This window comes from Haliotis asinina, chromosome 7 (genome assembly GCF_037392515.1).
Source record: "Haliotis asinina isolate JCU_RB_2024 chromosome 7, JCU_Hal_asi_v2, whole genome shotgun sequence".
NCBI classification, from domain to species: domain Eukaryota; kingdom Metazoa; phylum Mollusca; class Gastropoda; order Lepetellida; family Haliotidae; genus Haliotis; species Haliotis asinina.
In genome coordinates this window covers 61,459,547-61,482,983 of record NC_090286.1, presented here as the reverse complement: position 1 = coordinate 61,482,983, position 23,437 = coordinate 61,459,547, and the positions used below count along the sequence as shown (strand labels likewise).

At 40.4% G+C, this 23,437-nt stretch overlaps 2 protein-coding genes across 2 annotated transcripts in view; one reads left to right on the top strand and one right to left on the bottom strand.

Moving 5' to 3' along the window:
* LOC137291711 (replication termination factor 2-like) overlaps window positions 1-23,437 on the top strand; it is a 559,227-nt gene that overhangs the window by 142,571 nt on the left and 393,219 nt on the right. The gene's annotated exons all lie outside the window — the stretch shown is intronic.
* Window positions 589-22,982, bottom strand: LOC137291436 (phosphatidylinositol 3-kinase regulatory subunit gamma-like). Its single transcript, XM_067822786.1, has 9 exons — window positions 22,857-22,982; window positions 20,999-21,087; window positions 20,408-20,500; window positions 18,536-18,719; window positions 13,857-13,988; window positions 11,326-11,444; window positions 10,997-11,173; window positions 6,847-7,053; window positions 589-5,333 (listed from the first exon to the last, which is right to left on the bottom strand). The coding sequence occupies exons 1-9, from the start codon at window positions 22,875-22,877 to the stop codon at window positions 5,132-5,134; spliced, it is 1,224 nt and encodes a 407-aa protein (XP_067678887.1). The 5' UTR covers window positions 22,878-22,982; the 3' UTR covers window positions 589-5,131.

Below are 23,437 nucleotides of genomic sequence, written 5' to 3'. Positions count from 1 at the left end.
AGGTCTGTTCTACCCCAGGACCTTCACGGGTCAGAAAGTACTCTGGAGTATATTGTACCCATTCTTCGGTGGCTTATCACACTTACCAAACCCTTACGAGTTATTACATTATTTAATTCAACACTCAGAAAATATTCTGCGGTTCGACGGAGGCCTGTACATATCGAGGCATGACCCGCAATACAGTGATAGCTACAGTAAGCAATACCCCAAGCTTTTGCTGACGATGACGACTATCTTAGTGCTGAGGGAGCTTCGAAAATCTAGGCCCTGGGCTTTATCACTCAAACTTGCCTTAATCATTAGGATCGCCATCGTCAAGGCTAGCCTCACTAATTAAGATCAGCATCACCCATGCTTGCCTCACTTATTAAGATCGGTATCACCTAAGCTTGCCTCACTCGTTAAGATCGGCTGCCTCACTCCTTGAGCCAGCATGAGGTGATACAACTGAAGTATTGCCCGTGGCAGCCTTAAAAACACTCACAAAAAAGCCCGCAGGCCTTCCCTGAAGATAGAAATATGGCTCCATCATAGCTATGTCATTTCACTGTCCACAAACATGTTCACATATAACAAACACCAAGAATAAACTTTGATGTAACTTCATAAATAAAATTAGTGACTTTATTTCAACACATTTCCAAATTACAGACCGCCTCTCAAATATCATCCGTATCATGAAGAAACCACTGTGATTCCCGTGTGTGCACACATCAACAGCACAGTTACACTGCAAGTAGGTGACATATCAAGCAGACAAGAGAAAGTCTATTTCTACATAACTACAAAATGTAAATATATTTGACAAAAAATTTCATTAAATATTTGGAATAAAAATGTATAAACAACGCTGACTAAAGCCATAAGATAACTGTGAAAGCACACTGATCTAAACTAGCAGCACTAGACTGTGCCAACACCTCAGGTAACATGGACTGGCTGAACTGCACTTGAAACAGGTGGTCATTGGCAGGTAGTTACTTAAAGACAAATAGGGCAAAACAGCTGGATGGACAAATGGGCAGACACGTAAAGTTCCCCCATATGGTTTGGCAACACATTAAACAAGACAGGCAATATAATTTTAATGTGACCCACACACGACTATATCAGTGACCAGGACAGTGAGTCTTCACAGGCATATTTCCATTTTCACAAAACAGTTCAGTTTAAAGGGATTGTTCTCTAAATTAATATTTGGCGGAATGTTTTTCAAAATAAATAAAATTTTGTCCATTGAATTCACATGGTTGCCATGGTTACTACAAATTGCCTGTCCTCTGACAGATGTCCACTGTACGGAGCTGGTCATGTATAGCTCATTACATCTCTCTCTAGCCATGTTGGAATGAGCCAGTGATTGTCGCTAAAGTCAGCGAGTGGCTATGTGACAGGTTTCACAGGTTAACTGTAAATACTGTGACACACAAAAGGAAACAGCTAGTTTTTTAGTGTCTCAGAGTAACACAGGGATGAGAATGGAAATTTTCATTTACAGCTGAAAACTAGTCGGGGGTCTGGGGGATTTTGGCATTTTACACACTAAATATGGCTTCTAAAATCAATATTAACACTGTATATATATTTAGACGTATCAGAAAAATGACCCTGGGGATGTAAAAAAACGCGGATTTCCGCGGATCCGCGGAAATTTCTCATCCCTGGTAACAGCCTCAAATCAGATGACAGGATTTAATCAACCATCAGTTTCTTCAAGGACAAATTATTTGAATGACTTGTCATCCATATGTGAAGAAACGCAGCTGTAACCAACTGCAGATCCGAAGACCGAATCACAGATGACAAAGCATAGCCACTACACAAAAACAGAGGAACTGAACATGATTACTGTAATGGCCAGGCATCATGAAATAATGTAGGAACATCGAATCAAATGATTGGTCTAGAAATATAGAAGCTAGGGTGCAACACAATGATTATAATGCCTGACTTGACAAACACAAATGACTTCTCTGAAACATGTCTGATTTCAGTGGTTTTCAGGTTTGGCACTTTCAAACACTCTGACTAAGGTGTAGCTAATGTTGTCCTTGTACTATCAACACAAAACAGTCAGTCAGTCAATCAGTTAAGCTCTACTGCAAAATTAGCAATATTCCAGCAAAGTCATGACAGGAGACATGACAAATGGGCTTAACACACTGTACCCATGTGTACCCATGTGGGGAATGGAACTCTGGTCTTTGTAATGATGAGCAAACACTTTAACCACCAGGCTACCCTACCGTCCCCTACTGCTGCCAAACAGATAGGCCAATCAGAATGTAGCCAGGGAGCAGGCTTCAAATGACACATGACAAGCAACAGACTTTCAAGGAATAACCAACTGTCAGTAAGGACATACTAGTTATTTTGCTTCATCTGGAAGATATAAAGCAAGAACCACTCATACCATATTGTAGGGTTTCACGGGGATGGTAAGGGGGTGTTTGGTACAGCGCACGCTAATGATCTATGATGGAATGTAGTGATACTAATTTGTTCATTTAAAACATTGAAATAGACAACACATGAGAATACTGACAAAATCAGTCCCCAGCATAACAATATAATAGCTGACATGATTTTTTGTAAAGGATCACACAGATTCTGTTCAATTGCAAGTGGCCCATTTGTTCACATTGTATATTGTCAACTAAAACTTTTAACACCATAATGAAACCTTAATATTTCAGTCAACTGTGATGTTCAACATCATATTTCAGTCAATTATGATGTTCAGCATCAAATCAAAGTCAACTATGATCTTCTGTACCATGTCAGTCAAATATATTTTCCACAACACAACGTTGTTCAAAGTTTATCATAAGAATATCAGATATATAAAGTAAATGACCAACGATGTTCAACCAGCGATTGCACATTAGAATGAAAAGTGGTCCATTAAAATTTTGAAGTTTACTTTTGACACAAGGGCAATGGCCCACTGTAAATTCAGAAAATGGCTAATAATCCAGAAAATGGCCTATTGTCAAAGTTCTCTTTCCCAATCCCTGTTCAACATCAAAATGTCAGTGAAACTGCAATGTTCAATATCAGAATGTAAGTGACATTTGATGTTTAACATCAAGATGTCGGTCAACTACAATTTTCAACAACACATTTCAGTCAACTATGATGTTTAACACCACATTTCAGTCAACTACGATGTTCAGCTTGGCAAGAAACGGAATGAGTCTGATCACAGTCACCTGATTGTGATCTTCAGAAATTCTCAAACAATCCTTACTAAGAAACTGTAAGAGGCTCATGTTTCCACGGACTTTCATGCAGAAAAATACATATATATACCGGTATGTGTATATATATATATATATGTAAAGAGTTATAATATTTTATATACATATTTACGTATTTGTGGTAACGGTAATATATTCATTCTGAAAATAAACAATTTTGAAAAATGCTTAGAAAATATTTCGTAAAGTATCATCTATTTTATCTGCTTGCAGTAAGTCTTGAATTATGTTGCAACTGTTGTTGTTAATGCTAGTACAACACTTCCTCCAACTGTCATATGTAACATGCTTGAGCTTGATACACTCAGCTGGCAGAAACAAACTTGGAGCAGGGATCAGCTCTGTGGCAATACATTCTATCACATGTTACACTTACTTCGTACATCATCAATCATCTACATTCACAATTATTTGTGACCAAGACTGACTAAACTTTATTTGATATTACAAGTTTTGATTTTTCATTTGACTAAGCCCTATCTTAAAAGGAACAAAGAGTTGATAATAATATTTATAATACAAATATATCCAATGTCAACATGATCAATTCTTGGTGTAGAAGAATAAATCCTTCATAACAACAGCAGTGTAAAGTACTTCACACAAATAATTCTCTCTCGTGTCATAATAAATGTATTGTTCTCATCTCAAATCCGTTTCACAATACAGGGGTTATAATTCAATTTTCAACAGACTTTTTGTACATATATAATTAAATAATATACAAACATTTTCAATTATGACAGGTATACCTACAAAGCTATATTTTGAAAACTTAGTATTACACAAGGTGCTTCCAATGACACAATTAACCAGACTATGCAATCAAACAAAACAAACAAACCTTTTGCCATGTAGAGATGGGCATATTGTTCCAGTTTTGCATTACTCACAATAACACTGCTCAAGTTACAACTTAATCCTGACAGAGAGCCAACTATATGCAACACAAAAGGGAGCTAACTCTGTGGGCCTTGGTTGTCGTTCAATACTAGCAAAACACTAGTAATAATATTATGAAAACATTGCAAATCCTCAGAATGAAAAATTCAAAAATTCCTATTTGACTTATATCATTAGAAACAGGAGCAGCAACACTTACCAAATGGAGCTGTAGTAAGTCGACACCTCGAGACATTAAACCAGCAATGGATGTATGGATATTAAACAATGGTGGTTTTCTCCTTGACAGGTTCTCTGTTTGGAAGACTATCGTTATTCAACAAGGACCAGTGTAACAGGTATTATGAAGAATGTAGTTTCTTAATGTACAGAACAGTAATTGTAATCAGACTTCTTCACTTGGGGACAACTAAATACTGTCAGATAAACATTACTGCTGTATCCCATGACCACCATAGAATCCAGTCCTGCTTGTCGGTCCTTTCCAATACAGTGGCAGAGCCACTCATGCCTTCAGTCATTTCATAACATCAGTAGTACCTGAAGATCCAAAACCACTACTGAGTGAGGTTTGTTTGATGCCGTCTTTAGCAATATTCCAGCAATATCACAGCATGGACACTAGAAACAGTCTTCACTCATTGAACCTACACGGTGAATTGAACCCGGGTCTTCAACATGAACGCTTTAACCAATACGCTACCCCACCTCCTAAAGACCATTAAATTCACTAGATACTTACACTACACACTTAAATGCAATATCATTTATAGTTTCCTACACATTTAGCAACCATTGTCTTAACTTCAGGAGGAACTAGTGACACTTTCTGTTTGTGTAAAACTGAACAGCTTCAGGCTAAGACTGAAAGTGCTATAACGTGGTTGGTGCAGATGTCCTTAACAGACTTCAATATATAGCCATATTAGTTTCATTGTTTATCAAGTGGCACCACCTGCTGACCATCAATGTGCCTGATCTCCCTGGTAGTAGTATAGGGGGTAGATGAGAGTTACGTCAGCGTGAGTGTTGTGTTCGGCCAGTGAGATGCGACGATACTTGATAACAAGTTCCTTGAGGGTTCCAAAGAGACAGAGATCTTCAGTGAAACCATAGCCACGTCCCTTTACATGTAATATGATACAATGTTGGACATGGTCTCGACACCTGAAAAGAGAAACCATTCAAAATTGCATATGAAACATGCTACACTGGTACTATGTCGTGCTTATAAGAACATCTTTAACATGTTCAATGATTTACATGACAATGTCATACAAATTATGATAATGTTGACTAAAACATATTTACCATGTTTAGCACTAGCTACAAAATGCAATATGCAAAATCAGTGATTCCAGGAGCAGATGAGTTGGACACTTTCTGCTTTACTGCACTGTGTGAAATAGTTTCCAAATTTTTCTAGTCGGTCAGGCTAGCTATGCCTGAAAGTTACTTGCCCACAAAATAATGCACTTGGCCACAAATTTGAAAGCAGACAAAGCTTTCTTCATTAAGCTGCTAACACAATGAACACAATGAACAATTTACATTTTTAATGGGCCATACTCTTGCAAGATTTAAAAGTGCATCATAACTTAACATGCAAGAAAGTGATATATTTACAAAACGACCCCATGAAATTTCACCAGCCAGTTGGGCTAGGAACTATGAAGATTTACTGTCCTGACTGGAATTTTACTAGCTACTGGCTAGTGGGCCAGGGGCTTTTTAACATGTTCATGTCATAGTAAGTTTGTAAACACTTCAGGTTTTATTTACGACAGCTCATACACACTTGTTTACCCCAACTATTGCCAATATGGATTAGTTTAACACAACAATTGCCATTATAGATTTGTTCATCCACACAATACCAATATAGACTTACTTATACAAGAGTCATCAGAAGATGACATATCCCCACGGCCCTCACATATTTGAAAGGACAAATCATCTGACAGTTACTTATTGTGTTTTTAGACCAAGTCTGAATTGTTTCCACGGAATTCATAGAAAATATCAATGCCATATATCTGTAATCAGAAAAAGTCACCATTTCAAGATCTGTCTCGTATATCTGCCAAGATCTATTGATGAAATGGTTTTCGAGTTGTGCTCCGGAAACCAAGTCAGCATGGAACCGAGAAAATAATACATTATAAAAACCTGTAAATAGCAAAATGCACCACTTTGGGGTCTGCCACACATATCTACCAAGTTTTGTAGAAAAATATAGAACGGTTTTTGAGTTCTTCTCCGGAAACGCCCCACCATTAGATTAACACCAAAATGTTCCATAGAAAGACACAAAAAATAAAAATGCCAAAAATCTGTAAATACCAAAAGGCACAACCATCAGCTGAGATTACTATATCTATCAAGTTTGGTCTAAAAATATTGAACAGCTTCTGAGTTATGCTCCGGAAACAAAATGGACATGCCGGGGGGATAACATGCAATCACCGATGTTTACTTACTTACCACAACTATATCTAATATAGTTTACCATAACAATGGCTGGTATGGATCTGTTTATCACAACAATATCTGTAACAGCTTTCTTGATTTGTTTCCAAAGTCTACCACAACAAGTACTTCCTTGATTTTGTTTTATGTCTTCATGTACACCATGTTTACCACTATGAGACCACAATAAGATGTTAGGAGTATGACTTACATCACAGAGAGTGCATGCTGGTTGTTGTCCAACTTTGGACGTACAAGGAAGGTTCCATGGGATTTGTTGGCAAGCAGGCTCTCGGCCTCTAGCCGGTCACACCTGACATACCAGCTGTCCTGGTTGTAATGACAGAGTGACACACCCTTCTCCTCTTCCAGCAGCCCATCCACAAAGTCTTGACTCAAGCCTTCGTTCAAGACATTCCTGAAATACAAATGCAACCAAAATACTAGTTCACTTATATCAGGAGATATGACACGGTTTCATGTCACCTTCACGACTAGTGCACCTTCACCATGATGTTCTCTCATGTGACCTGTTGCCTGTCCAGACAAGTTCCTAAAATAACAGCACTACCCAATGGATACAATGCCACACTCAAGCATGCTATGACACTGAGGTACCCACTCACAACCAACATGTGTCCTCTATCCCCTTTTTACTTCCCACAACCAACATTTGAGGAACCTGATTTCTTCCTAGTAACTACTAACATGTCATTAGAAAATCAAATCAAATCACTCAGCAAAGGATGCTTCTGCGACATGTTCAATATCAGCAAGACCCGAAACCTCTTAGACATCAACACTGTCCAGATTCAAATGACCAGGCTTGTTCTATCTAAACTTACTGCATCTCGCTTGTTCATAACATTCCTCAACAGCTTCTCTGATAACTCAAATGGATTCAGAATTCAACCTCCTGTGTTGCGCCATGCTACCAAACAGTGATACCTATCCTCTAACCTTTTCACTGGATTCCTGTATAAAGCAGAAATCAATACAAACTTCTTCTTCTTACACACAGCTGCATCTATGAAAACAAGTTTTCTCAATGTAAAACAAGAGTCATCAGAAGATGACATATCCCCACAGCCCTCACATATTTGAAAGGACAAATCATCTGACAGTTACTTATTGTGTTTTTTAGACTAAGTCTGAATTGTTCCCATTGAATTCATGAAAAATATATATGCCATATATCTGTAATCTAAAAAAGTCACCATTTCAAGATTTGTCTCATATATCTGCCAAGATCTTTTGAAAGATATGAAATGGTTTTCGAGTTGTGCTCCAGAAACGAAGTCAGCAACGTGTTCATGGAACCGAGAAAATAATACATCATAAAAATCTGTAAATAGCAAAAGGCACCACTTTGGGGTCTGCCACACACATCTACCAACAAACACTGACAGATATTAAGAAGTTTTTGAGTTCTGCTCCAGAAACAGAACACACCTCTCACTTTTGAGAGTAAGTCCGAAATGTTTCCATAGAAACAGAGAAAATAATAAATCACAAAAACATGTAACAACCAAAAGGCACCACTTTGGTGTCTGCAATACACATATCTACCAAGTAACATTGACAGATACTATGAAGATTTTGAGTTCTGCTCCGAAAACGAAACACACCTCTCACTTTTGAGACTAAGTCCGAAACATTTCCATGGAAACCGAGAAAATAACAAATCACAAAAACCTGTAAATAGCAAAAGGCACCACTTGAGCTTCTGACTGATATATCTACCAAGTTTTGCACAAAAATATTGAACGCCTTTTGAGTTGTGCTCCAGAAATGAAACAAACCTCTCACTTTTCAGACTATGTCCGAAACGTTTTCATGGAAACCGAGAAAATAATAAACCACAAAAACCTGTATATAGCAAAAGGCACCACTTTAGGTTCTGACTGATATATCTACCAAGTTTTGCAGAAAAATATTAAACAGTTTTAGAGTTCTGCTCCGGAAACGAAGCCCATCCCACCATTTTGAGACTATGTCCGAAACGTTTCCATGGAAACCGAGAAAATAATAAATCACAAAATCCTGTAAATACCAAAAGGCATTTTGAGACTAAGTCTGAAACGTTTCCATATAAACAGAGAAAATAATAAATCACAAAAACCTGTACATAGCAAAAGGTACCACTTCAGCTTCTGATTGATATAGTATTCCCAGAAATGATTGAGAATCATGTTGCGTCATGTAACTCATTACGTTTATTAACTTCTGGCGTTTTACTTACATAAACATGTTAAAACATCATCCTTTTACAGTCTCAGTCTTGTTTCAGTACTTTGTTAGACCTCCTCGCTCAGCAATGCATGCCTGAATACGCCTAGGCACACTACCCATCAAAGTTTGTAGGTAATCATGTGACAGGGTATCCCAATATCGGACCACTTCGGCCTTCATATCTTCAATATTTCTCAGTCCCTTTTGGTTTATTCTGTCCTTCATGACTAACCACGCATTCTCAATTGGGTTTAGGTCTGGGCTGTAACTGGGCCAGTCTAAAACTTGAACATTTTCACCCGACAACCACTGTTTTGTGTAGCGCACAGTGTGTTTTGGGTCATTATCATGCTGGAAAATCCAATCATCTTCATACAATGTTTGTGCTGTTGGAAGAAGGTGACCATTTAGAATGTCAACGTATCTTTCTTTTGTCAAGTTTCCCGTGAAAACACACAATGGCGTCACTCCGCGAGCCGATATGCCACCCCACATGTGAAACTTCGGGCTATGTTTTGGTCGCTGGTAGATAGGTTTGACAGTATCTTTGGTCCAAATTTTCACACAATTAGGGAAAAGCCAAACAGAACTTTCATCCAAAAAGAAAACATTATCCCAATCTTGATTTTCATGAGCCCGAACACAAGTTTAAACGTTTTTCCTTTTGTGCATCTTTCATCAACGGCGAGGGAATTCCACGTTTTTTCACCCAATTAAGTCTCTGTAATTCCTGCCTAATTGTTTCATTGCATACCTGAGAACTTCCTCTGCTAATCATTTCATTTCTGATGTTCTGAACACTTTTCAATTTGCCCCTACTCACAATCTGCCCAAGTCTTCGGCGATCCACAACACTGAATTTCCTAGGCCGACCTGCCCCTGCTTTGTGCCCTATCCCGGTTCCTGTTTGAATATTCTTGAAAGTTCTGTATACTATAGACAGAGGAATACCATGTCTACAAGCTAACACTTTAGCATCAGCCTCACCCCTTTCAAAATCATCTAGAATGAGCTTTCTTTTCTCTCTTGCTGTAAATTCTGCCATGTCAACACAGGAAGCCGTCTGCTCAGACAAGGGAGATAACTCTTGACGTAATGAGCTGACTTCTAAGCCTTCAAGAGTTGTCTCCCTTATTTAGTATGCTTAGTGCATGGTGAAAGCCCTTTTTCCAATCTTAGCATCATTAGAAAAAAACCAAAGATTTTCTCAATAATTTCTGGGAACACTGTTGTATATCTACCAAGCTTTGCAGAAAAATATTTAACGGATTTTGAGTTCTGCTCCGGAAACGAAGCCCGAAGACTAAAACCAAAATGTTCCATGGAAAAACAAAAAAAAATATAAATGCCAAAAATCAGTAAATAGCAAAAGGCATAACCATAGGCTGAGATTACTATATCTATCAGGTTTGGTCTAAAAATATTGAACGGTTTCTGAGTTATGCTCCGAAAACAAAATGATTACAGACGGACGGACGGACAGACGAGGTGTCAACTATATCCCCCTGCATTACATGCCGGGGGGATAAAAAGCCTCTTTCATCACAATATTCCAAGATGATTGCTCCGTTCGTCAACCTCCCTACTGCTAACACAGGCTCACGTCAAAACAGCCATGAGATTAAGAGCGTTCTCTGCTGCAGCCCCCATCTCTGGAACATTCTACCATAGGCTGTAAAAGGAATAGAATCTAATACTTTCAAAACTGCCCTAAAAAGTAAATGTTTTCAAACTCTCTTTTCCATAGTCATTGCTATTAGCAATCTCAACTTTTTAAATTTTTTAAATGGTGCAATTTCAATGCTGTCAAGTATATTTCCTGCAGAACTTTTATCATTCCTTCCCACTAACTACCAGCATAAGCTCTATCGCCTCATTCCTTCCCAATAACTACCAACATGTACTGTACCACCTCAATCCTTCCCACTAACAACATGTGCCCCTACCTCCTCATTCATTCCCACTAACAACATGTGCTCCTACGTCCTCAATCCTTCTCCATTTTGTACTCCATCCCCTCAATCATTCCCACTAATTACCAATGTGCTCCACCCCCTCAATCCTTTCCACTGACTACCAACATGTGCTCCATCCCCTCAATCCTTCCCACTACCAACATGTGCCCCTACCTCCTCATTTCTTCACGCTGATTAGCAAGTCGCTTGACTTCTGGCCTCAGGTTGATCATGTCATTGATGGCTCTGTTGTTGTCAATGTTCATTTGGTCTGCCAGATGTCTCTGCTTATTATAGCTTTCTTTCAGCGACACCAGACGACTCTCCTGCAGCTTCATGTTTCGCTCAAACCTAAAGCCAGGACACAAGAAGGTCAACAGAAAAGAAGGACATCAACACACAAATGTCTACAGTTTCAGTAATTACTCTGCAGATAGCTTCATGGAGAGCATCATGGACTAACACAACATATGATAAAGACATTACACAATAGTTAAACGTACAAGGGGATCTCGTGCTGGCTAAGTTGGCCATGGTGCTGCAGCAACGTCTGCTGCTGATCCTCCATCATGGTCTGCATCTTCAACATCGCATCCAGGGACAAGTAACAGCGCTGGACCTCCTGCAGGCACCAGAATAATTATACAGTTGCATTTTGAAAGCCTTGTTTTCATCTAGGCACCATGCTTAGAACATCATATAATGGTAGCTGGTGGTGGATGTAGAAAGCAGTGCCTACCTTGCTGAGGAGACGGAGTTGGTGGATGTAGAAAGCAGTGCCTACTGTGCTGAGGAGATGGAGTTGGTGGATGTACAAAGCTGTGCCTACTGTGCTGAGGAGATGGAGTTGGTGGATGTACAAAGCAGTGCCTACTGTGCTGAGGAGATGGAGTTGGTGGATGTAGAAAGCAGTGCCTACTGTGCTGAGGAGATGGAGGTGGTGGATGTACAAAGCTGTGCCTACTGTGCTGAGGAGATGGAGTTGGTGGATGTAGAAAGCAGTGCCTACTGTGCTGAGGAGATGGAGGTGGTGGATGTACAAAGCTGTGCCTACTGTGCTGAGGAGATGGAGTTGGTGGATGTACAAAGCAGTGCCTACTGTGCTGAGGAGATGGAGGTGGTGGATGTACAAAGCTGTGCCTACTGTGCTGAGGAGATGGAGTTGGTGGATGTACAAAGCAGTGCCTACTGTGCTGAGGAGATGGAGGTGGTGGATGTACAAAGCTGTGCCTACCTTGCTGATGAGATGGAGTTGGTGGATGTACAAAGCAGTGCCTACTGTGCTGAGGAGATGGAGTTGGTGGATGTAGAAAGCAGTGCCTACCTTGCTGATGAGACGGAGTTGGTGGATGTAGAAAGCAGTGCCTACCTTGCTGATGAGACGGAGTTGGTGGATGTACAAAGCAGTGCCTACTGTGGTGAGGAGATGGAGTTGGTGGATGTAAAAAGCAGTGCCTACTGTGCTGAGGAGATGGAGGTGGTGGATGTAAAAAGCAGTGCCTACCTTGCTGATGAGATGGAGTTGGTGGATGTAGAAAGCAGTGCCTACTGTGCTGATGAGATGGAGTTGGGGGATGTACAAAGCTGTGCCTACTGTGCTGAGGAAATGGAGTTGGTGGATGTAGAAAGCAGTGCCTACCTTGCTGATGAGACGGAGTTGGTGGATGTAGAAAGCAGTGCCTACCTTGCTGACGAGATGGACTTGGTGGATGTAGAAAGCAGTGCCTACCTTGCTGATGAGATGGAGTTGGTGGATGTAGAAAGCAGTGCCTACTGTGCTGAGGAAATGGAGTTGGTGGATGTAGAAAGCAGTGCCTACTGTGCTGAGGAAATGGAGTTGGTGGATGTAGAAAGCAGTGCCTACCTTGCTGATGAGATGGAGTTGGTGGATGTACAAAGCTGTGCCTACTGTGCTGAGGAAATGGAGTTGGTGGATGTAGAAAGCAGTGCCTACCTTGCTGATGAGATGGAGTTGGTGGATGTACAAAGCTGTGCCTACTGTGCTGAGGAAATGGAGTTGGTGGATGTAGAAAGCAGTGCCTACTGTGCTGATGAGATGGAGTTGGTGGATGTAGAAAGCAGTGCCTACCTTGCTGACGAGATGGAGTTGGTGGATGTAGAAAGCAGTGCCTACCTTGCTGACGAGATGGAGTTGGTGGATGTAGAAAGCAGTGCCTACCTTGCTGATGAGATGGAGTTGGTGGATGTAGAAAGCAGTGCCTACCTTGCTGATGAGACGGAGTTGGTGGATGTAGAAAGCAATGCCTACCTTGCTGACGAGATGGACTTGGTGGATGTAGAAAGCTGTGCCTACCTTGCTGATGAGATGGAGTTGGTGGATGTAGAAAGCTGTGCCTACTGTGCTGAGGAAATGGAGTTGGTGGATGTAGAAAGCAGTGCCTACCTTGCTGACGAGATGGAGTTGGTGGATGTAGAAAGCAGTGCCTACCTTGCTGACGAGATGGACTTGGTGGATGTAGAAAGCAGTGCCTACCTTGCTGATGAGATGGAGTTGGTGGATGTAGAAAGCAGTGCCTACCTTGCTGATGAGACGGAGTTGGTGGATGTAGAAAGCAATGCCTACCTTGCTGACGAGATGGACTTGGTGGATGTAGAAAGCTGTGCCTACCTTGCTGATGAGATGGAGTTGGTGGATGTAGAAAGCTGTGCCTACCTTGCTGAGGAAATGGAGTTGGTGGATGTAGAAAGCAGTGCCTACCTTGCTGAGGAGATGGAGTTGGTGGATGTAGAAAGCAGTGCCTACTGTGCTGAGGAAATGGAGTTGGTGGATGTAGAAAGCAGTGCCTACCTTGCTGATGAGATGGAGTTGGTGGATGTACAAAGCTGTGCCTACTGTGCTGAGGAAATGGAGTTGGTGGATGTAGAAAGCAGTGCCTACCTTGCTGATGAGATGGAGGTGGTGGATGTACAAAGCTGTGCCTACTGTGCTGAGGAAATGGAGTTGGTGGATGTAGAAAGCAGTGCCTACTGTGCTGAGAAGATTGAGGTGGTGGATGTACAAAGCAGTGCCTACCATGCTGAGAAAGTCGTACTTGTCATGGTGGTTGTTGTAGGCCTTGTGTTTCTCCAGATACTTCTTGTTGACTTCCATTAGTTTGGACAGCTTCGTGTATAGATTGTCCCCTTCATCCTCCTCGGTCAGCCACTGACAACACGACACACACGACACATACAGTTGGAACTCCTAGCTACAGAGCCATGATATATAACCAGCAACATCTAATCAATGATAATTTTAAAGCCATGGAATTCTTTTCAATACACCATGTTTTTATTGGTTCAAAACTGATACATTAAAAGGGCCCTGATGCAGAGCGATAAATGTTTCCGTGCCAACAATGTAATCATGTCTAATTGCCAGGTGGCCAGTCCCTGCGCCCTTGACCTTGACGGACACGGGACTGGGCAGCTGTCAACCATGACAAAATTCTTCAGCCTACTGAGACATTAAGAAAACATCACTGATTGCATACATGCGGAAATACTCCACTGAATGGTGTTCAAGATTAGCGGCAAATTTTAATATGTGATTGGATTTATTTCAGATAAAACTTTCAGATGCAAGTAAGCTTTGAAACTGTCAAACTAAACTATGTTTTGAGAATTCGGCAAGTCACAAAAATATTGTGACATAAAAACATCTGTTTGTTGCCACTCGCAAAAATATCATGACGCAAAAAATTTGTGATTTACAGTAATCATGTCTAGTTGACAGGGGGCTAGTCCCTGCGCCCTTGACCTTGACGGACAGGAGACTGGGCAGCTGTCCAACATGACAAAATTTCTTCAACCAACTGAGACAAGAGTCATCCGAAGATGATATATCCCCCCGGCCCCCACATGTTTGAAAGGACAAATAATCTGAGAGTTACTCATTGTTTTTTCAGACTAAGTTTGAATTGTTTCCGTGGAATTCATGGAAAGTATAAATGCCATCTATCTGTAACCAGCAAAGTCACAATTTCAAGATCTGTCTCATATATCTGCCAAGATCTGTTGAAAGATATGAAATGGTTTTCGAGTTGTGCTAAATCACAAATACCTGTAAGTAGCAAAAGGCACCACTTCAGCTTCTGACTGATATATCTACCAAGTTTTGCACAAAAATATTGAACGCCTTTTGAGTTCTGCTCCAGAAATGAAACACACCCCTCACTTTTCAGACTATGTCTGAAACATTTCCATGGAAACCGAGAAAATAATAAATCACAAAAACCTGTACATAGCAAAAGGCACCACTTTAGGTTCTGTTTGATATATCTACCAAGTTTTGCAGAAAAATATTGAACAGTTTTGAGTTCTGCTCCGGAAACGAAGCCCACCCCACCATAAGACTAACACCAAAATGTTCCATGGAAAAACAAGATAAAATAAATGCCAAAAATCTGTAAATAGCAAAAGGCTCAATCATAGGCTGAGATTACTATATCTATCAAGTTTGGTCTAAAAATATTGAACGGTTTCTGAGTTATGCTCCGGAAACAAAATGATTACAGACGGATGGATGGGGGATGGATGGGGGATGGATGGACAGGCGGATGGGGGACGGACAGACAGACACACAGAGAAGGCATCGACTATATTCCCCCCGCATTACATGCCGTGGGGATAAAAATGGATTCATTTCTTATCACGATGATGAAGATGGAAATATTAATAGGTACTAAAGATAACCACATTTTCCAATTAATTCCAAGATGACACTCTATTTCAGCTTTGCTGATTAGTGTAAAGATATGCCTTTACACTATCAACTGTGCTAGTGGGTGGCACAGCACAGATTACTCACTACAAATCAAGAATTTTTGGACATCTTTCAGTTAGTCTTGGGGAAAATACAATAACAAAAGCAACAACTAGTCCCTGGAAATTGCTCTATATCAGTGTCCCTTTAATATGACTTTCAGGTGGTTATTTAGAAAATGTAATTTTCTGAATAAAATGGATATGTTATACTTATCCTGACTCATGCTTGCTACACCTAACTCCTCTCTCTATGCGAAGATAGTGGAACATTTGAAATCCCTTGAAGTTCCCTTCTAACTGAAGTGGACATACAATACACCCACCCACTAGAAGCCTCCCTTTCCTGCCAATACAGTAACATGACCAGCCATGATCGTCACTCTGTCTGAAATCTTACACGAGAATTACTGTGAATTCAGCCTGTCAGGGAGGCGGCTGGAAGGGCTTGACACCATGAGTCAGGATAAGTATAAAATATGATTTTTATTCAGAAAATTACATATTTTTCCTTATGCTGATTCATGCTTGTTATGCTTCCAAAATCCGACGTAGCGGCAGTGGGTATGGCCACGCTGGATTCTCCTGACTGCTATATAAGTACATCCAGTAGTTTGACACTTCGGCAAATATAATGGTGATAGTTCAGCCCTGTTCTTCCAATATTCGTCTGTGAAATGGGGGATCAGATCCAGTCAAATTTGTCTTCTCTTGAAGCTATCGTAGACTGGAACATGATAACATTGTAGATCAGCTAGCCTCCTGCTAGTGTCAACTGTATAATGCAACTGTATGTCAAGATTTCTATCAAGACCAGTCATGACGCTTCTTCACGTACAAGTATCTTCATTACAAGTACAGGATTATAATCACTCAAGCTAGCCTGTTCGAGATGTGCACATGGACTCTCATACACTTTCAACACTCTGACTGAGCATAATGATAAATCCTGTGTATCATGTGGCCTGTGGACTGTAGATAATACTGAGATGTGGAATTGTCTGTCCAGCTGTATAGGCAGTTGATTCGTGGTAATGAAATCCTACATGTACAATCTCAAGATGACTGGAGTCGAACCATGTGCGATTGAAGTCCAGAGGATGTATTTCTGACATCCTTGCCACTGTTGTCAGGGCATGCAGAAACAGCGTTTTCTGTGACAATAATTCAAGTGATGTCCAGTCTAGTGGCTCCGAGACATCACTCATAATGTGCTGTAGTACAACATGCAAATCCCAAACTGGAGCTTTAATGTGCGTTGTTGGTCTTCCAGCTTGAAAGAACATAGTAGGCGAGTGAGTGAGTGAGTGAGTGAGTTTAGGTTTACTCCGCACTCAGCAATATTCCAGCTATATGGCGGCGGTCTGTAAATAATCGAGTCTGGACCAGACAATCCAGTGATCAACAACATGAGCATTGATCTGCGCAATTGGGAACCGATGACATGCGTCAACCAAGTCAGCGAGTCTGACCACCCGATCCCGTTAGTCGCCTCTTACGACAAGCTGAGTCGCCTTTTATGGCAAGCATGGGTTGCTGAAGGCCTATTCTACCCCGGGACCTTCACGGGTCTAGTAGGCGAGTAGTTCCAGTACAGTAATCAGCTTGATCCCCGTCTTCATGATGATAATTGAGCTATGATAACTGAGAGTGTAGAGCCTTTCAGTCCTCTGGTATGTCATAGACTACATAAGTAGTCCACTACTTGAGGATGTGTGGCCTTTGTTGCAGTGAAGCCTTTCTTCCTGGCATATTTTTCACACCACATCCATTTATCATTGAGTAAGGTGCAGGTAGCTTTAAGTAAAGCAAATGTGATTGCCTTCGCAGCTCTTGTAGAATATATCCACAATGTCTTAAGCAGGCTTTGATACGGTCCAGACATGAAGTTGTAACAATGTTGGATTGCTGTGTGCTTGGTTTGGTATGCAGATGGACGAGTAGGACGAATAGGGTTGGTTGTCCTAGTTCCTAGATGAGTACTGGAAAACAATCTCTCGCTGGCCAATAAGGCACAGCCGAATTCAGTTGTAGCAGTGTCATGTGTTTTATCTTTCTGATAACTTTCGGTAGTAGTACTGGCAGGAGGGAACATGTAAGTATTCAGCCCTTCCAATGAGATGTGGAGAGCGTCATTTGCCCATGCTAACGGACTGGACTTACAAAAGTTGGTATCTGCGTTTTGAACCTGGTGGCAAACAGATCTGTTTGCAGAGATCCAAATGTCTAATTAATGAGTGAAAACGCCTCTTGATGTAGCATCCATTCTGTTGGAGATTGTAATAGAGGACATGAAAGCGTGAGTATACGACTTTTATCCTCCCGCTGCGAAAGTCATATCCTCCCGCTACGCCTCGGTGACGACGCGAGAAGTGAGAAAAGCGACAAGCCTTTAGTAATGTGCGGTGCATTGAGGTCAAACGATCAGCTGGTGTCAACATGGCAGCAAGTCAATTCGATGCGTGTTGTTTTGTTTTGATTTATTGAAATCATTCAGCTAGATAAATGCGTTATCACATCGTGTCTCAGGAATACAACCCTTACTCGGGACTGATAAAAACCCTGTATTTCCCTCAACACGATGTGATAACTTATAGTATCTTTCACCAATAATTTTACATCATGACGATAATAATTGCAAACCAAAAACTGAATATGACACATTTTAGTTTACAGAACCGAACATAAGCAAAAACATATCACCGTATCGGGACCTAAAGTGCCTCCAAATGTCTTCGACGGGTGATGAAGGAGGAGTGTCAAGCATGGCTGGTCATGTGACTGTATTGGCAGGAAACGGAGGCTTCCAGAGTGTATTGTACATTCGCTTCATTTACAAGGGAACTTCAAGGGATTTCAACTGTTCCACTATCTTCACACAGAGTAAAGAGATAAGCAGACTAAGTCAGGTCAGGATAAGGAAAAATAAGTAATTTATAAGACACTTACAGAATGCTCTAGACGTGTGAATGGGTACAGTAGTTTGATATCTAGGCTGCGGTTGTGAATCTTCAGTGATGTGGTCTGGTACTTCTCTATCAGCTCCACCACAGACGGGAATTCGCATGGCTCCGCAAAACCAAACAGGTTGTTCTGGCGGAGGATCTTGATGCATTTGTTGGTACCATCTTTCCTGTAAAGAACATCTAACCCTGACACTGCGCTGGCATATTGTCCAATGGACAAGGATGTACTTATCAGAGGAAAAAGATGTACTAATCACCTAATCAAGGGAGAAGAATGTACTAATCAGATGATCTGAGGACAAAGATGTGCTAATCATCTAATCAGAGGACAAGGTTGTACTTATCACCTGACAAGAGCAGATGGATGTACTAATCAGCTGATATGAGGAGAAGCATGAAGTGACAAGAGGGCAAAGATGTACTAATCAGCTGATCAGAGGACAAGGTAGTACAGACAATCGAACACTAGTGTTGTACTTATTCAGATATCAAGGGAGTTCAGAGCACTATGTCAAAGTTTTCATAAAACATGATAGCACTAATAAGAAGACGTGTACAGTGGTGGTCAGAAGATGTTTGGAAAGTACTGGTCAGAAGACGTGTACTGGTCACAAAAGAACAGGGTGTACAGTGGGATGTGTAATAGTAATGGTATATGCAGAAAGCATATTTACTCATAAATCAGTCAAAACTGCTGCTGAAAACAACAGATCAGACTATCGATGCCACTTTTGTCACTCAGCCAGGCATGACGACGGAATGTCAACTCAGCTGGCATGAAATGCATGTGCTCCCTACAGATACAAGGGGTAATCTCAAAGACATTTTGTGTTTTTCCTTTGTCCTGAATATGTCTCATTAATTAATTAACATCTTACATGTTTTACTTTCATAAAGTTTTTGTGATATGTAAAAGTGAGTTATTTTAGTTTTATCCCGCACTCAGCAATATTCCAACTGATAACAAGAAAAGGTGGCGATCTGTAAATAATCGAGTCTGGACCAGACAATCCAGTGATCAACAACATAAGCATTAGTCTGTACATTTGGGAACCGATGACATGTGTCAACCAAGTCAGCAAGCCTGACCACCCGATCCCATTAGTCGCCTCTTACGACAAGCATAGTCGCCTTTCATGGCAAGCATGGGTTGCTGAAGGCCTATTCTACCCCGGGACCTTCCTGGGTCTGTGATATGTAAAAGAATATGGTGCTCATAGAAAAACTTAAATCAGCCACCATTTTAAATGTCTCAAAGTCAAATATGACCACCCAAAGATTGACATGACTAGCTATTATTCTTAAATTGCTATCTCATGCTGTCTAAACCCCCTGTTTGATACCTTTGGATTATTTGATCTTGGCTGATATCTTTATTCAACCCCAACCAACATCTGTGACACCTGATCTGGTGTTGCTTTTGAGACAACTCCTTCCGACACTTATGGTAGCTCCATCCTTAATAGTTCAGTATTAAAGTTATTCTTTTTTACCATTGTTTATAATGAAGCAGGGATTAATATCAAAATGGGCATTTAAAAAATGTAAAAGAATATCATCATTCTCTTATTTGCATAAAGCCATATTCTGTTCCAAATAGGTCACAGCTCATTTCTGAACTAAGCTCTCCTCAACTAAGCCCTTTTCCTATGTTTCTTTCCTACCTCCCTACCTCTGAGACTATAGCCAGGCCAAATTCAGTTTAACAGATATTTCAGACTTTCACATATGTACTACATGAACTGTAGATGTAAATATGAAAAAGTGGTGTGTTTTTTTCTATTTCCTACAGTACGTTTATTAGAAGTCATGGGTGAACTGCTCAGAACACTGACCAGTTCCAGTGGGAACTTACCTGAGAACTAGAGTATATTCCCCTGGAGTGCTGGAGTTCCTCACCAAGAAGGTGCCATCAGAGGTGTCAAATAGTTTCTCTCCAGCCTCGATCCTGTAAAACAATTATTCCCTGTATCATATGAAAGGCCTGACTTTAATGTTTACCTTGACTGCGTTTGCCAAGATAACGACTCTAATACTTCAGCTTATGATGTCAAGTTTTATGTAAGGTTACAAGATCAACACTCTCAAAGACTGGTAATTTACCGTGAGCATCAATGATATGCTGGTATGAGTGACACCTGCAGATGTCGTCTAGTACCTCAGTGTAAGATAGGACACCTACCTGCAGATGTTGCCCAGTACCACAGTGTGACAAAGAACACCTACCTGCAGATGTTGCCCTGTACCACAGTGCGAGATAGGACACCTACCTGCAGATGTCGCCCTGTACCACAGTTTGAGATAGAACACCCACCTGGAAATGTCATCCTATACCATAGTGTAAGATAGGACATCTACCAGGAGATGTCACCCGGTGCCACAGTGTGAGATAGGACACCTACCTGAATATGTCACCCAGTACCGCAACTTGAGATAGAACACCTACCTGGAGATGTCCCCCCAGTACCACTGGGCCCTTTTCAGACCTTTGTCTGGCTCAGTCCATTTCAAGTAGTTGTCATTCTCACTTTGAGCCTATTAACAGAACACAATCAACAGGTGAGTGAGGTATCACATGTATGAACAATACTGCACTAATTTGCCCATATTCAGTAAACTGATAACAAGGAAAGGAATTTCTCAATGAAAAATAACTCTGATATTTACATTGTGATGAAGCATTTATGTGTATATTTAATAGAATTAACACAGAATTAAAGAATCTCTTATCACATGTATACTGCATCATCAAGTAGTGGTTAAAAAATCCCATCACCCACCGCCCGGAGTAAGTCCGTTTTCATTTTGTCAACCAAATAATGGTACCTTACTTGTCCATGGACTACTAGATAATATCCACTTATGGTTTCAAACTGCAAATAATCTTGTAATTCATTTAATATCTGCTCATAATGAAGCCATTAAATTTTGCAATAATAATAAAGTACAATTCGTAGAGAGTGAAACTATCACTCTTCGATAAATAGCCCAGCAAACATTAACATCATGCATTGTGTAATAAAATCAGGGCAAGTGGAAAATAAGTCAGTACAAGTTACTTTCTTGAAGTCACTTGCCCTGTTGCAAGTGGCGTTTCAACGTATTTTTTAACCCATGTCAGGATTAATTTTTCAGCTGACCCACTCCTAATGAGAAAATATGTGTGCGGGTGACCGTTGTTTCCGGAATAGTTTCTAACACAAATATCATTCTAATCTCTCCATACAAAAGAAAATTCAGTTAAGTTAAGGTATTAAGGGAAGCATTTACACCATGCTAAGGCAAGGATATATAGCAAAACACTTGACCCAGAAAATAGTACATTACTCTACTACTACTCTGAGCAGCCAATGACACTTTATCTTGTGACCTTTGCCCTACTGCATCATACCACCTTAACAAACATCCAGCAATCTTGATGATTAGGACAAGTTTGGAGCCAAACATTTAACCCAAGAACATAAGACAGGGATAATCATCAAGTATGATATGTTTGTGTATTTTCTTATGTATTGCTTATTTGCTGCACTCACAAATATTTCACCTACATGACAGAATCCTGGAACCAGTTATTGTCACAGTATGATGACATCTAGTTATCTGCATGAAGTTGCCACTCATATCAGATCATGGTGACCATTTCTGACCGGAAACCTGGGGCTACTTATCTTTGACAGTTTACAGAAAAGACTTGAAAGCTATGTTGACACTAATCTTAATCAAAAACGACTATTGGAAAACATCAGGAAATACCATAATCAAACGTATAATTGAAAACATAATTCTTCACAGAATTGAGTGTCTGGCTGACTTAAGTTTTATGCTGTTTGTTGTCTGACATATTGCGTAATGACAAAGATTCACTCTGAATACTATCGTAACGCCACGGCTACATAACAGATCAATAACTTCACATTTCTTTCTGACAATGGACATGTCTGACTTTCATGCTGTACAACAAAGACATAGCTTCCGTGAACATAATTGTCTACAAGTCGTTGTGCACGTGCGTCTGGTATTTTGTCAAGGCTACAAACAGTTTCGTACAGTACAGTAAACCACGTTTTCTAATTATTTTAGTACCTGTCCATTTTCAAACGGATATTAACCGTGACATTAACAATCCATAATGCCCAATGCCTTAATGAAATGCTGGCTTAAATAATTATAGAGAACCAAATCTCAACCGGCGAACAATCAGTGTGACCTATTTTTCCTTTCCCAATTGATCTGTGATTCAGGCTTCCCTCAAAGACTTTCAGTCACATTCACATATATAACAAGAGTACACAAACTACATTTACCTGTTTATTTTCGCCAGACATGAGACTTGCTAATTGTCTCTACATCTAAAGAAATCACTTCATGGTACTGCCAAAACAAGGAAATAGATGCTTCTCTACGTCGCAAAAACTATTATGACATTACCAACCCGGAAGTAGAGTTGAGTATCGAAAACGAGGTCATAGTCCGCATATCACGTGACCACGATCCAATGCAAGATTGCTATGACAAAATGGTATTTATCTCTGAGGCTGCAAATACATTTTTATCATACAGGTGTGCCTTTCGTGACTATACACACTCAAGAAAAAAGCAGAACAGTAATACCCTGAATATTTTTAAAAATTAATAAATACGAGTGGCTGAATAAGATAAGAAACGCACGAGGAAATGTTTTGGTTGTTAGTTTCTAAAGCAACTCTTTATAAGAACGCATTTTTTCTGTTCTACTTTCCTGTAAACGGTAAAAGTAGACGCCGACTATTTCTAACAAATTCATGTCTTTCTATCAGTGACACCATACTTTACCAGACTGGAGGTGGTCTAAAGTTAACCTGGGTCGACGTACATCGTTTAGTTAGGATACCTTAACGTAGAGACT